The following is a 14,215-nucleotide window of genomic DNA, read 5'->3' as shown; positions in this document are numbered from 1 at the left end:
AAAAATAAAAACATTCCTCTATATAAAGAAAAGTGGTATATTGTAGTACCTCTTTATTGCTGAGTCTTTTAAATAATCTCAAACATTTGGAGTATTTTGAAATTTCGTGTATATTCCTAAGTTTTCATGATTCATAGGTGTAATTATTTTTCATCTTAGTAGTATTCTAGGTCTACATAAATCATTAGTTCATCTAAAAAAAATTTTTTTTCAAGATGAAAAGAGGCTTGATTAGTACTCCTCCATCAGATATGCTTCCTACAACAGAAGGTGGAAAGTCCAATGCTTGGTTACGGCAAAAAAATGCTGGAATATACGTTCGTCCTCGACTATTCTCTCCCTATGTGGAGGAAGCAAAGGTAATGAAAACCATTTTAAGATACTGGAATACATTTTATGAACTATAAGCACAAAGATACTCATTGTGGTATTGTAAAAGTATATAGAAGTCACCTAAATATCCAATAATAGGGAAAGTGAAATAAACTCTAATGTGACTACTCATGAGAATAGTTTTCTGAAATGTTTAATTATCAAGCATGTTTTTATAACTTAGGTCATGTTGAATTGCATTTTACATTTTTCTCATCTTAGTTGCATTGCAAATTGTTAATTTGGAAAAAAATTAATTTAACTGAAATTATTATCAGTATATTGTGATCTTCAAGATGGGAAAAATGTTCTAAAAGAAGATTGCACACATTTTGTCTTTATTAAACTAAAGAAATGACATGATTTCTTGTAATGTGTTTCTGTAGTGGCTGACTGTTGGAAATTTTATTTAGTTTTAGAATAAATGCACAAAACTAAGAGAAAATTTCAGGCTTATTAAGTAAATTGTGTATCATAATATGAAGAACTCCAAGAAAATGTGGTAATGTAGAAATGGAATTCTGTGATATTTATTAGCTATATTTGGCCATTGGAACTTTGCGATGGACTTTTGAGGAACTCTTTGAAAGTCAGAAATCACCCTTAAGCTTTGTGAAACAAATTAACAGGCAAAATGTTGTGTTTGGATATAGAATGAAGTTACCTTAATTTTTTTCTCATTTTGATGTTTAGAGCTCCTCCTAGCTTAAGTTATGTAAAAGGATTTGTGAGAATTTTATTGGCTAGGTGGATAATCTACCTCTCACTGAGTGATTGACAATATAAATAGTCCAAAATAGGAAAAAAACTAAATGATTGGGTCTGGTTTTTTGGAAATAAGTTCAGTGCTTAACAGCATGCAAGTAGCAGAGGCCTTTAGCAGAGGTTGTATATGGTAAACAAAGGTCTGTAAGAAATGACCTTGCATTCTCCTCTGTCTCAGAATGGGGCAGAGGGGAGCTAATCACATAGTCCTCCTGGGACTTCCTGTTCCCCGACAGCTGAACCCACACATCAGTAGGTAATTGCCCTCAGAAAATGTGGAAGAGGTTTATACATTACATCATTTTGGCCACTCTGCAGTTTGTTGAGATTCGTCTGAAACTAAACAGTTGGGTTTATATAGGTCTGTTGAATTTAAAATTGATCTTCAGTATTTTGTGTTTTGACCATTTCATGTTGGATCTGATACTTAGCCCATGTATAGATTGTTTTCCTTCTAGTAACTTTAGGTATAATTTACTTCTGAATAATTTTATACCTTCCTTCAAATTTTGAATACTTTAATTAAAAGCAAACAACCAGAAGATGATTATTTCTTTTCAAAGATGATACAGAAAGATTCTTTAAAAATTAAAGAAGTAGGGGTTCTTTCTCCTTTCACTATTAATTTTAAGCTTCATACACTGAAAACAATAAACTAGTTCCTTTTTTATATGATAAAGGTTATAATCTTTCTCCAAACGTGACTTCCAGAGATGAGTTGATGGATTCTCTTAATACTGAATTGTTATTTCAGTCAGTGCTGGACGAGATGATGGTTGAGCAAACAGATCTTGTGCGTTTGCGAATGGTTAGAATGTCCAATGTGCCAGACACACTTTACATGGTCAATACCGCTGTACCACAGTGCTGTCACATGATGAGCCACCAGCAGATCAGCAGTCACCAGTCAAGCCCTCCTTCAGTCGTAGCCAATGAAATTCCAGGTGAGGCAGTAGCTTTGTGTCAGGCATTTATATTTAAATGATTAATCTGATCATTTTTGTAGCCTTTTTACATGTGCTAACTCTCTCTGCTTTCCAATGCCCATTATGCATTGTTCTAATTAATACTTAATAAGCTAGGGTTTTTGTTTCATATTTTATTTTCCTGTAACAAGTATGTACAGGTTTTCTGGTTAGCCCAGGATTTCTCAACCATGCCATCCTGACATAATTCTTTGTTGAAGGGCCTGTCCTGCACACTGTAGAGAGTTCAGCAGCATCCCTGGCCTATACTCACTAGATGCCAGTAGCATGTGTGTGCAAAAACACACGCACACACATCCTTTATGACAACTTTTTGGAAACATTTTTCTGTTTCTAGACATTGCTAAATACGCTGTGTGGGGTAAAATCGCTTCCTGTTGAGAACCACTAGTTCAGAGGAATTCAGATTTTTCATATCCATAAACCATTGCTCACATAAGACTCTTTGAGGAGAGTTATAAACTTGTATATTTGAGTCTAGGCTTGTGCCCCCAAATGTGATCACTGTTGGTTTCCTAGAGATCCATTCAGCCTCCCAGGATCTGCTCTGTGAATTCTGTTGTAGTACATACAGGCTTATGTCATGACTTTGAGAAAAGTAACCATAGATAGAGATACATAACTGTTACACCCAAAAATTTCTGAGCATCAGTTAATGTTGATTTTAACCAAAGGGCTCTAGTGTTAGTTTTTAAGGTAAGAAAATCCACAGTGATCTGGGGGTCAGAAATTTATAGCTCTTGCCAATTACCACTGGAAGATTCAAAAACATCAGCAAACTATAGCATTATTAGAAATGGTATCATTCATTTTCTGCTTATAAATGTTTCAATTAAGGACAAATAGAAGAATAACAACTTTTAATTGAACACATATATTTTATTCTGGGACTAATGTCTGTTCAGTTGTTGGCCTTATCAGATTTGGCCACTACTGACAAAACACTGACAATCATTTATTTAAAGTATACATTGGACAACAGAAGAGAAATATCACTAATAGCTGATTTGTGCAGATATTGAAGCTATGGTCACTAGCCCGGTTTTTATCAGCTTGAGTTAATACAATTGAATAGCAGCATAATTTAATCTTAGAACTGAATCTAAAAAGCCCAGAGATGTTCACAAGAAGACTTGGCTTTGTTGTCTTATTTAACAAGACCCGGTCCTATTCTGGTGTTCTCTGATTCTTCTCTCTTCCTTGCCCACCTCACTCTAAAGAAGACAATATAGCCTCTTGGAGAAGACTCATGGGCTCATATTTCTGGCTCTGCCACTTTATTTGTGTGACTTTTGACAAGGTAACTTACCAGAGCATTAATTTCCTTGTCTACGAAATGGATATATCTCCTTTCTAGGGTTGTTATGAAGATTTGAGGAAGTACTGTGAGTAAGATGCTTAGGAGTTTGCCTGGCACAGAGTAAGCACTCAGTGAGTGGTAGCTTGCCTTTCCCCAGAAAAAAGAGCCGGTGGCCAGTCTGGTCAGTTTGTTTCTTAGATATTTGTAGACTGTGTCCCCTATTCCTCAGCCCCCTGTTACAGCCTTAGTCTAGGTTCCTAACTGCTCTTCCTGCCTCTAACCTTACTCCCACTCTGGCTTTTACACCAGGACTCAGCAGACATTTTCTGGTAGGGCCACTTGGTAGATATTTTAGGCTTTGTGCTCTGCAGTCTCCATCGAAGCTTCTCAACTCTGCCATCAGAAGCAGCCACAGACACTGCCTGAACGAGTGGATGTAGCTGTGTGCCAGTAAAACTTTATTTACAAACTAGGCCGCAGGCTTGGTTCAACCTCCAGGATGTAAATTCCTTATGATATGCTGGGTCATTTGTGATCTGCTCCTACCTGTCTCGCCTTCTCAAGAGTATTAAGAGAATAATACTCTTCCTGCTTGTACCTTTGAACCCTAAGTTCTACTAGTGGTACCAGCTGCTCATGCCATGCTGTCTGTCACCTGCCTGTTTGACATATGCCTGGTCCTTCTGCTTGAGACACATGCCTTCATGCTACTTTACCTGACTGGTTTTCTCTCATTTTTCAAGACTCCATTCAGGGTCCCCCTTCTCTAGGCAGCATATAAGTTACTATGTTTCCAGGAAATTAAAAGGCTATCACCAAATATTTAAGAAGATTCTAAGCAGAATACATGCTTTCTTTCTCATGCTCAGTGGGTGGGTTTTCATGCAGCTCAGATATTTTGCCTACCAACTTTTTCTTTTTTCAGTTCCTCGTCTCCTCATTATGAAAGACATGGTCAGGCGTCTGCAGGAACTACGGCATACTGAGCAGGTGCAGAGAGCCTACGCACTCAACTGTGGAGAAGGTGCCACGGTCAGCTATGAGATACAGATTCGAGTGTTAAGAGAATTTGGTCTTGCGGATGCTGCTGCTGAGCTCTTACAGGTGGGATGGCTTTTGACAGTGTGTGATAGGGAGCCTTGATCATTGTGTAGACAGTAGTTCAGACATCTTAAGGAGCCCTCACAGCATGTGCATCTGTTTCTTAGCACATGCCCTTTCACTGCCTTGAGGGTCTGTGATAGCCTGGAAGTCGTCCTCTGTACCCCCACCCCCACTCCCAACCACCGCCTCCCAGGTAGAGGCGGTGTGTAGAGTGGATGGAGATGGAGCACACAGGCTTTGGAGGGAGAGCTGAATTTATATCTTGGCTCTGCTGCTTATCAGTTAGTTAGTTAACCGGGGCCAACCACATAAGCACTCTGAATATCAGTTTCCTCACCAGTAGAGTGGATGTTGTGAAGATAAGAGGTGCTGTATGTAAGCAACTGTGTCTCCGGTGCCTAATAGGCTTGCTAAAAGTTAATAGCATGCATCCTCATCAAAGGTGAAAGAAGAAGTAGGAAATTCTGACCCTCCACTGCTCTCTGTCCCCCATTGGGTCTCTAGGTTTCAGTTTGTGGCCTACTACCAGACTTAACAGATCTGCCAGGTGCCCTTCTTCTTCCTCTCTCCTCCATGTAATAAAAATGTTTTTTGTATGAAGTTACAAATCCTGTAGGCATGAGAATCAAGGAATGAATTTTTTTTTTAATAAGCAGGGGGAAAAAACCTAATTTCTTACCAAGTACAAAAGCAGTAGCGTCAGTTTTGCAATGAAGAAAGAACGTGTAAAGTAGTCTGTTCACAGCCGCTAAATCAGAGCCTAAAATAAAATTTAATTTTGTCTGGTTAAGTGATTGATTTTTTTTTTTTTTTTTTTTTTGCCACTGACTCCAGACTTCTTTAGCCTGAGTATTCAAAGAGGAATGTAGTGTGGTGTTTCTAGGCAGGGCAGCAGGCCGTTCTTGATTTTTATTTTTTACCATGGTTTCCATCCCTGAAATAGAGTCTTGTTTCCTATTCCTTTCTTTCAAGCCTTCGCCATTCTAAATTGTATCTTAACTTGATATCTTAAATTGTATAAAAGTTTTATAAGTTAATTACTATATAGTGTTTATCAAAATACTAATCAAACTGAGTGATATGTAATAAACAGGTAAGGATTAGTATTTTATAGGTTTTATTTCAGACAGAGTGCAATGCTTTGTCAGAAAATTCTAGGAAGATCCTCACTTGTATGCCTTTTTTTCCTTTGGTATTTAATTTTATTTTCTCAGCAAAGACATATTTGAATTAAGTTTTATTTCCTACTTTTGCATTATCACATAATCTTGCAAGGGATTACTGACCTGCTTGCTGGAATATTTAGTTAAACAGCTCTCCTTGATAGCTCTGTCTTAGGCTGCAGAGACTCTGCTGTATCCTTTTGTGCTGTTATTAATTTTTCCTTGGGCTTCTGGCCTAGAGAAATATGTTGTGCCTTTTTCTCTTGCCAAATGTATGTTTATTGCCATCCTTTTTTTTTTTTTTTCAAGATTTTATTTTTAAGTAATCTCTACACTTAATGCAAGATCTCATTTAACGCTCTCAGCCTGTAAATTTCTATCTAGGAAATTTGCTAATAAATGTCCTTTTTGTTTATTTGTTTCTTTGTTTAAATCTTTCTTAGAATCCTCACAAGTTCTTTCCGGATGAACGCTTCGGGGACGAAAGTCCACTCTTGACAATGAGACAGTCTGGGAGATGTCGAGTTAACAGCACCCCTACTGCAGAAACCATGTTTACAGATCTGGACTCTTTTGTGGCCTTCCATCCACCCTTGCCCCCACCACCACCTCCATACCACCCCCCAGCCACCCCAATCCATAACCAACTCAAAGCAGGCTGGAAACAAAGACCTCCCAGCCAGCACCCTTCACGCTCATTCTCTTATCCTTGTAATCATTCACTGTTTCACTCCAGAACAGCCCCTAAAGCTGGTCCCCCTCCAGTCTACTTGCCAGGTGTTAAAGCAGCAGCACCTGATTGCACCAACACCACAGGACTAGGGAGACAGACAGTGGCCGCTGCCGCCGCCACCACCACCTCAGCAACAGTAGCATGTGAGAAACAAGTGGTAAGTTAGCACTTCGCTAATTTACCTAAAATAAAATGTTCGTGGAAAATTAGAAGCAATTTCCCTGACCCTAGGAGCCGTACTGGGACTCGGCAGTGCCCAGAAGTGTTACTGACAGGCTAAAAACCTAGACTGCAGGGAAAGAGAGAGGGATAGTGGACCAGAGCGAGAGCCAGGGGGAGAGATGGGATGTGTGTTGGAAGTAGTTGGTACCTTCTTCATCTTAGTGCTCATTGCAGGTACTCAGAAGGGGTAGTGGCACAGGGCAGTGCCAGTGGATCTTACCAGTTTTGTGATGCTCCATTCAAGCACATGTCTAGAATCTGCCCTAACTTCTGTAGAATCTACTCTTCTATCAGATGCTTTGATGGGGCGGGAAAGGGAAGTTATTTATAGCTGTATATACTGTCAGGAGCAATGTGGGGAAGACTCCTGTTCAGAAAATGGACAGATAATCAGTTCTCATGCCTGTGTCTGCCTCTGGCAGGCTCTTCCATCTGAGCACTCATTTGACTGGGAACCGCAGTAGCTAGTGTTAGTAGCTAATAAATTAAGCAAGAATTCCTTGATCAATTTTGCATTGTATTAGAGGTTCAATTTCTGTTTATATAATACCTTTGGGAAAAAGTAGCGATTTTTAAGTCTTCCTGCTCAGTCACACACATTGTCGGTGGCCTTCAATAAAATAACAAAAGATACATATATTACTTCAGGGAATCTTTGTTAAAATATTTGGAAACTGGACTAGTATACACTTCAGATCAAATTATGATCCTTCCTTACCTTACACCCTTCTACCTACTTTCCCTGCAGTCTCCCCTCTAAAAAAGAAGAAACAACAGAGATTGATAATGTTAGATAAGCCAAATTCCCACCCTATTGGCCTTGCCCTCAATTTTACAATTTCAAAAATTCTACTACTATTTATTTTAAATAAAATTCCCTTTAAAGGTAATTTATTTGTAAGTTCATTGCAGTCTTTTTTTTTTTTTTTTTTAAGATTTGATTTTTAAGTAATCTCTACATTCAGCGTGGGACTCAAACTCAGGACCTCAAGGTCAAGAGTCACACATTCCACCAACTGAGCCAGCCACGCACCCCATTACAGTATTGGTTATAATAATAATAAGTTGGAAACAACTTTAATGTCAACAGTGGAAGAAGAATGGCTAAATAACCCATGACTCCTCAATACGGTGGAATATTATGCTGTAATTTAAATAGTAATCTCAAAACTTATTGACAGGCTTAATATTCACTACATTTTATGAAAATTAATATATGGGCAGAGAAAAAATGAGAAAAATACCTCAAAATGTTAATATTGACTATCTCATAGGGAAGATTAGCGGGTTTTTGTTTTTTTTTTTTTTACCTTTATGGTTTTCTATATTATTGTTTCTTTTTTAAGTTGTTTTTTTTTTTTTTTTTTTTTTTTAATTTATTTGAGAGCACAAGAGCAAGCAGGGAGGGGGGCAAGCAACAGAGCAGAGGGAGAGACAAGCAGGCTCTGGGCTGCCCTTGGAGCCTGACAGGGGTTTCAGTCTCACAACCCTGAGATCACCACCTGAACCAAAATCAGGAGTCAGACACTTAACATACTGAGCCACCCAGTGGCCCCTATAGTGTTACCATTCTTAAAAATAGGCATGTATCACTTTCATAATGAAGAACCAAAATTGGTGAACATCATTTTTACAAAGAGGGAGTCGTGGGTCTTTTTCTTTTAACCCTCCCTTCTCTTGTCTCTTGTTTGCAGTGTACACAACCTGTGCTAAATGACCTAATGCCAGACATCGCCATGGGTGTGTCCACACTGTCACTCAAGGACAGGAGGCTTCCAGAACTGGCTGTAGACACAGAATTAAGCCAATCAGTTTCTGAAGTAGGACCAGGGCCTCCCCAGCATCTGTCATGTATTCCACAGAGGCATACACACACGTCTCGAAAGAAACACACACTAGAGCAAAAAGCAGATGCTCGAGAAAATCAGCAGGAATATCCGGATTTCTATGACTTCTCAAATGCTGCTTGCAGACCTTCTACTCCTGCTCCTGGCAGACGCACCCCTTCCCCTTCACAAGGTGGATATTTTGGTCCCGATTTGTATAGCCACAATAAGGCATCACCAAGTGGCTTAAAGTCAGCCTACCTACCTAGCCAGACCTCTCCTAAAAAGCAGGAAGAAGGTAGGAGAGAATATCCACTTTCCCCTGATGGGCACCTTCACAGACAAAAGAATGAGTCTATCCACCTTGACGTCGTCGAACAACCTCCCCAGCGGTCAGACTTTCCTTTGGCGGCCCCCGAAAATGGTGGCAATGGTCCAGCCCACGTCAGGGGACGAACAGCAGTAGAAACTGACTTGACTTTTGGGCTGACTCCCAACAGACCCTCACATCCTGCATGCAACTCTGAAGCTCCGGAAGAGAGATCCAGTAGGAGACTGGCGGACAGCGAGTCCCTGGGCCGCGGAGCTCAGCAAAATACTGATTTAGAAAGGGAAGATTCAATAAGCAGGGGAAGGAGGTCACCTAGCAAGCCAGACTTCCTCTACAAAAAGTCTGCCCTCTGAGAGCAACCTCCAAGTCGTCTGTGCCTGAGATGTGAAACATCCCATTTTATGATGTAACCCGACAACTTAGAGACCAGTTTATCGATGCCAGCTAACTCAATTTCACATTATTTTATTCTAGTTTTTGTATATACATGTTTATGAGACGTGGCATGCTACGAGGGTTCTTTTGAATGCTGCATCTGTCTATTTTGTGTTTGAACAGTTGTGTGGGGAAGCATTTTTAAGAGCAAGCAAGCTGGCACTTTTTTTTCCCTCTTTACAAATGATGGAATTTTTTTGCACTTGTACATTTATTTTACCTGTATTGATTTTATATCAGTATGTCAAACTTTATTGCCACATTTAAAGGAACCGTATTTTCATACTTTTTTGCATTTTACCTTTCATCTACCAGTTTCCACGTGCATTGGACTGCACAATGAGATGTATTTTCTTATGAAATAGTTCTGTGCTTATTTTTTAATTATAGAAATTCCAAAGAACAGCACATCAAAATGCTCCTCTCTCTTCGGTAATTGTTTTAGTTCAGAAATCTTCCTGCTCAGTCTCCATAAATCTAATATCATTCTTTTCTTAACAAGTCTTGGGAGCTGGTCTTCATTCCTCCAGCGAGAGTCCAGTCAGGATCCTGAAGTTTTCTGGTTCGGTAAAGAACCGAAAGGAGCAAAGCCTTTTGTGCCCGGGCTAACGCCGTAGCTTTGTTCACAGTGTGGACGCTGCCAGAATCACTGCAGGTGCTGGTCATGTGCATTAGCGTAGCCCTAGAGGAGGTTTCAAAGACATTGGATTTCTTGGAATCCTAAGGCAGTGAAAATAGCGAAGTAACTTAAAGTTTGCCCGACAGGATTTCTGGTTCTGAGCTTCGACTCTCCAGCTGAGATGGGAAATGACTGCTTGCTGCCTTCAGTTGTCTTGCTCTCTGTGGGAAAAAAAAAAAAAAACAAAAGGGCTTCAGTCTTATGGATGTCATTTTGGTGTTTGTAAGCCTGTGTTTTCTTTTAAACGTTTTTCAAAGTTTGTCTGAATTTTGGTGTCCTAAAAAGTTGTAGAATGCATAATGCTTTGTCACCAAAAAAAGAAAAAGAAACCTTTTCTTTCTTTTTTTTTTTTTTTCCCAGTGAAACACTACACGTCCTACTTGAACTCCACTGGGGACGCTGGTTTAGGATTTTACTGAACCACTGAGCACATGGGATCTTTTAAGATCCTCTCCCTTGGAAGGGCAATGTGTGAGCTAAGGACTGTTTTTTTTTTCTTACTCTCCAATGTAAATATATTAGTATTTGAGTTTTTAAATCACTTCAACATTATTTGAGCATTCACTTTGTATTTTTACAAACACATACACACACACACAGCCGTAGCACTTAGAACAAAAGAGACCTGCTGAACATTCCTTTGTGTGAAGGATGTCTGGGAGCCTCTTTTCTACGTTTGTGTGTGTGTGTATATATATATATATATATACACACACACACACACACACATATATATATACACACACACACACACACATATATATATATAACTATGAATCACACTCACTCTAAAACTATGCAGGGCTAGGGAGCCTTTACAAGCTACCATATAAATGAATTACATGCACTTTTAAGTAAATAGGTTTCTATTGGGCGTCAACAACTCTGATTTCTCCCGAAGCTGTAGTTTCTCTTAACAGTCTTTCCTACTTTACCCTGTGGATATACACTCAGGAATAATCTGACATTTTAAAAAATCCTAACAGTAGGTAGTCTCAAAGACAGGGACCACATCCATCTGGTTACACCGGCAAACCGCTGCCCCATGTCCTGCTGCCTGCCTAGTTAGCTGCTGCCAGCGTGTCCAGCGATGCCAGCAGTGTTGTATGCTGAGCTCCATGCCTCCCAGAGTGAACACTCATCCCCTAGGAGGCCGGCTAGCATTGCCTCTGAGGCTCTTTTTTTTAAAAGATAGAAAAACATAGGACTCTGTTCTCATTTTTCGGAGGTTTGACTCTATTATAGATGATGGTGTCTTTTGAAGCCAATCTCAGTCCATCTCTCTTCAGAAACAAAAATTAATTCCATCATATTCTTTAAGGTGTATTTATATACACGTGTTGACATGAATTATCTTGATGCAGTTTTAAATTTCCGAATTCAGACTGTACTGTGCTGGTACTGCAAATAAGAGTGAGTAGAGCTAATTTGGGTGGGAAAAGGTATTCTCATCTCTGACCTGTATTTTTTAAAATGTTAGACAAGAGCTATTTGATGTCACAGACTCATTTTCCTGAAAACTTATTAAATATTCTTTCATATCCCCCAAACATAAAAATAAGTGGCCACTGTTCCTACTTTAATTTATGAGGTTTGTTTTTAATAATGTAGTAGCTGATCTAAATTGTGTACAGAGAGGAACTTGCTTTAATCTGTGGGATTGTGGACTGGTGTGACTTGGAGAAGGTAAGCAGGTGTGGTGTGTGTGCTAGGGTAGGCGTCAGTGGACTTCTGATATATCTTGTGAAGTGTGGTGGCTAGGGTAGATTAGCTGTGTGCCTCTGGGTTTGGAACCCACCTCTCCAATCTTCTGTATTGCTTACTTGGCATTAAAATCTGTTAATGCTGTACTAAGATAAATGTGAAGTCTGGGTAAGATTGCTCTTAGGAAAAAAGTGTATGTATAATATAAAATTTAGGCTGTAGGACCTGGCATTTCCCTTGGTTTAGAAATTTCAGGAGAACTATATCTCAAAATACCAGATCTCTTCTCAAGGTTGCAGACAATCAGGCTGTCAGTCAATCGCCACCTTCAGTGGTTTAGAGAACTACCACTTAGCTCCTGGAGAGGGAAGAGAAGGTCCATGTTTCTTCAAGAAGCTGTTGGTCCTCTACTTACATTTTTGGTTTTAGTTTTGTGATTTTGATGGCTAAGTTCAAAGTCCCCTGTGGCTCGAAAAGAAATAGCAGCATGAAAGGCAAAAATTATCAGTGAAAAGCAGCTGTTTCAGATTCCCACCCACCATGGCCTGTGCCCCCCATTAGCTCATTCTAGGCACACGCCCCTAGACCTAAGCTCTCCCGGCATTTCCAGAACCAGTTGGATATTAAGGATTTTTAACAAGATCTTTATATTTGAGTCTTTTTTGTAGAGCTGTGAAACTTTACCTAATTCTTGGTTTTGTGTCCTCAATAACTTTTTATTGCAATTGCCACCTATTAATTGGGTTTTCTTTTGACTGGCTGTTCACCTTCTGCCAGCGGGCAGCCCTTGTCCATGAGAACGTGGGTGATGCTGCAGGGCCTGGGGGGCAGCAGGGGCCACAGGAGCTCACGGCTGACATTGCCATGTCCCAGTCTCCACAGGGGAAGGGTGAATGTTTCTCAGTAACTACTCAGCAAAATAGGGATTTTCATATGTGTAATCCGCGATTCATGGGGAAACGCGTTTCATGAAACACTTGTAAGACACTTGTTTTCCAATTCTGAGGCATTCATGTTTTTACCTTAGGAACGAACTCAAAGGGAAATGTTTGACTCTTTTTTTTTAATTATTATTTTGTTGACCTTCAACTTTCAGTTGAAAGTTACTATTAAAGCAGCAGTGATGGGTGCTATTCCCGGTTCTGCAGTGGTTTACTTTGTCTACTAAGTGGTTTACTTTCAAACCTCATTACACATAATGTTACTAAAAGAGTTATCATCACACACTAAAAGATATTTTACTCTTTTCCATTAACACTGTTGTATGAACAATGTTTTATGAAATGTTAAGTTGTCTTTTTGTCCTGTAGATTGCAGTAGCTGTTATATAATTGTTTTATTGGCAAGTCTTCAGATCTTTTTTTTTCCTCTAGAAAACCCTCAGACCATGTGTTATTCTTCCACATTCTGAATATTATAATGCTGTGGCTGTTCCTATAGAAAGATTACTTGCAGGTGTGTGTCTTGAAAATAACCTCTCGTGTTTGTGTGTTTATGTGGGTTCTAAGAGACAAGATAAGCTCTGGAAGCTTCATTGTGTACCTACACGTAACTGTGCATCTGGGTTCCATGGGCAGGTGGTATGGAATCCTGCTCTTAGATGGGGTGGCTGAAAGCTAAAGATTCCTGAACCCCACTTGCTGTTTATGTACCACATCTGTACTTCAGAGAGGTGGTATCTTCTACAACACTGCATTTCTTGTGGTTGTGCTGTTACTGGTATAAAGTCAAGTGCCTTCAATGCTAAAGGCTCAGAAATTTTTCTTAAACTGATTTCATGTCCTATGCAAGTGTTTTCTACAACCTGCATAACCAGTACTTTGTAAAACTTGTTTACGCTTCAATTGTACATAGTGTTTTTTAAAGAAATATATAGTATTTTTATTTAGGTACCTCCAAACTTGAATTCGTCTGTGTGAAGCATTGTAAAACGATAGATTTCTCTTTTGAGTATCATTACGGTTGTACAAAGGTTTCCACTGGTTCTATTTTTCTACTGTTACTGATAAGCATGTAGCACTGACTTTATCCTACACATAGTTGGCATTTCAAATAAATGGCTTGTATAGAATCTGCTGAGTTGGATACAGTCTGTTTTAGCCCTATAGCATGCAGATCTCAATTTAGAGGCAATTGTACTCCACTAAGGGTAGAACTGGGAGTTTTCCAGATGAACTTACCCTCTGTTTCCAGGATCTCAGTTAATCAGGGGCTCTTTAAGATTATTACAGTTTTCTTGGAAATATCACATTTTCATCTAAATCAGGTGCATTCTTTTCTATTATTTCAGTAGGACACTTATGAGAGACTTCAGTTTACAAATTCTAGCAGAGAATTAATTTGCACAGGGGTCTCCAAAGGAAGTCCAGCATTCTGCCCACCTGGACCCAAGCCTGGAAGGTGCCAGGCACTGGTCCAGCAGCAAGATACCCAGATACATCCAAGACTCAGGTCTCCCAAGTATCTGAGCTTTTTTCCTCTTTCAAACTCGGGGTCCATTCACTTACTATTTGAAAGGGTAAGAGAGTCATGATCTAGTCTAAGTTTCTGAAAAATGTGAAATAGAAAGTTTTCTAGTAAAAAAAAAAAAAAAGT

General features: G+C 39.4%; 1 protein-coding gene across 1 annotated transcript in view; it reads left to right on the top strand.

The window, feature by feature from the left end:
* The window catches only part of BTBD7 (BTB domain containing 7), an 89,204-nt gene extending 75,513 nt beyond the window's left edge, over positions 1–13,691 (top strand). The window contains exons 7-11 of the mRNA XM_072745596.1: positions 216–359; positions 1,892–2,081; positions 4,349–4,527; positions 6,134–6,580; positions 8,340–13,691. Coding sequence (XP_072601697.1) covers positions 216–359; positions 1,892–2,081; positions 4,349–4,527; positions 6,134–6,580; positions 8,340–9,155 — 1,776 coding nt within the window. The 3' untranslated portion in view covers positions 9,156–13,691. The remainder of the gene's footprint in view (positions 1–215; positions 360–1,891; positions 2,082–4,348; positions 4,528–6,133; positions 6,581–8,339) is intronic.
* Positions 13,692–14,215: the final 524 nt, after the last annotated feature.

The sequence above is a fragment of the Vulpes vulpes genome, unplaced genomic scaffold, assembly GCF_048418805.1.
Source record: "Vulpes vulpes isolate BD-2025 unplaced genomic scaffold, VulVul3 u000000660, whole genome shotgun sequence".
NCBI classification, from domain to species: Eukaryota; Metazoa; Chordata; class Mammalia; order Carnivora; family Canidae; genus Vulpes; species Vulpes vulpes.
The sequence above is the reverse complement of the archived record's forward strand: the minus strand, read 5'-3'. Positions and strand labels throughout refer to the sequence as shown.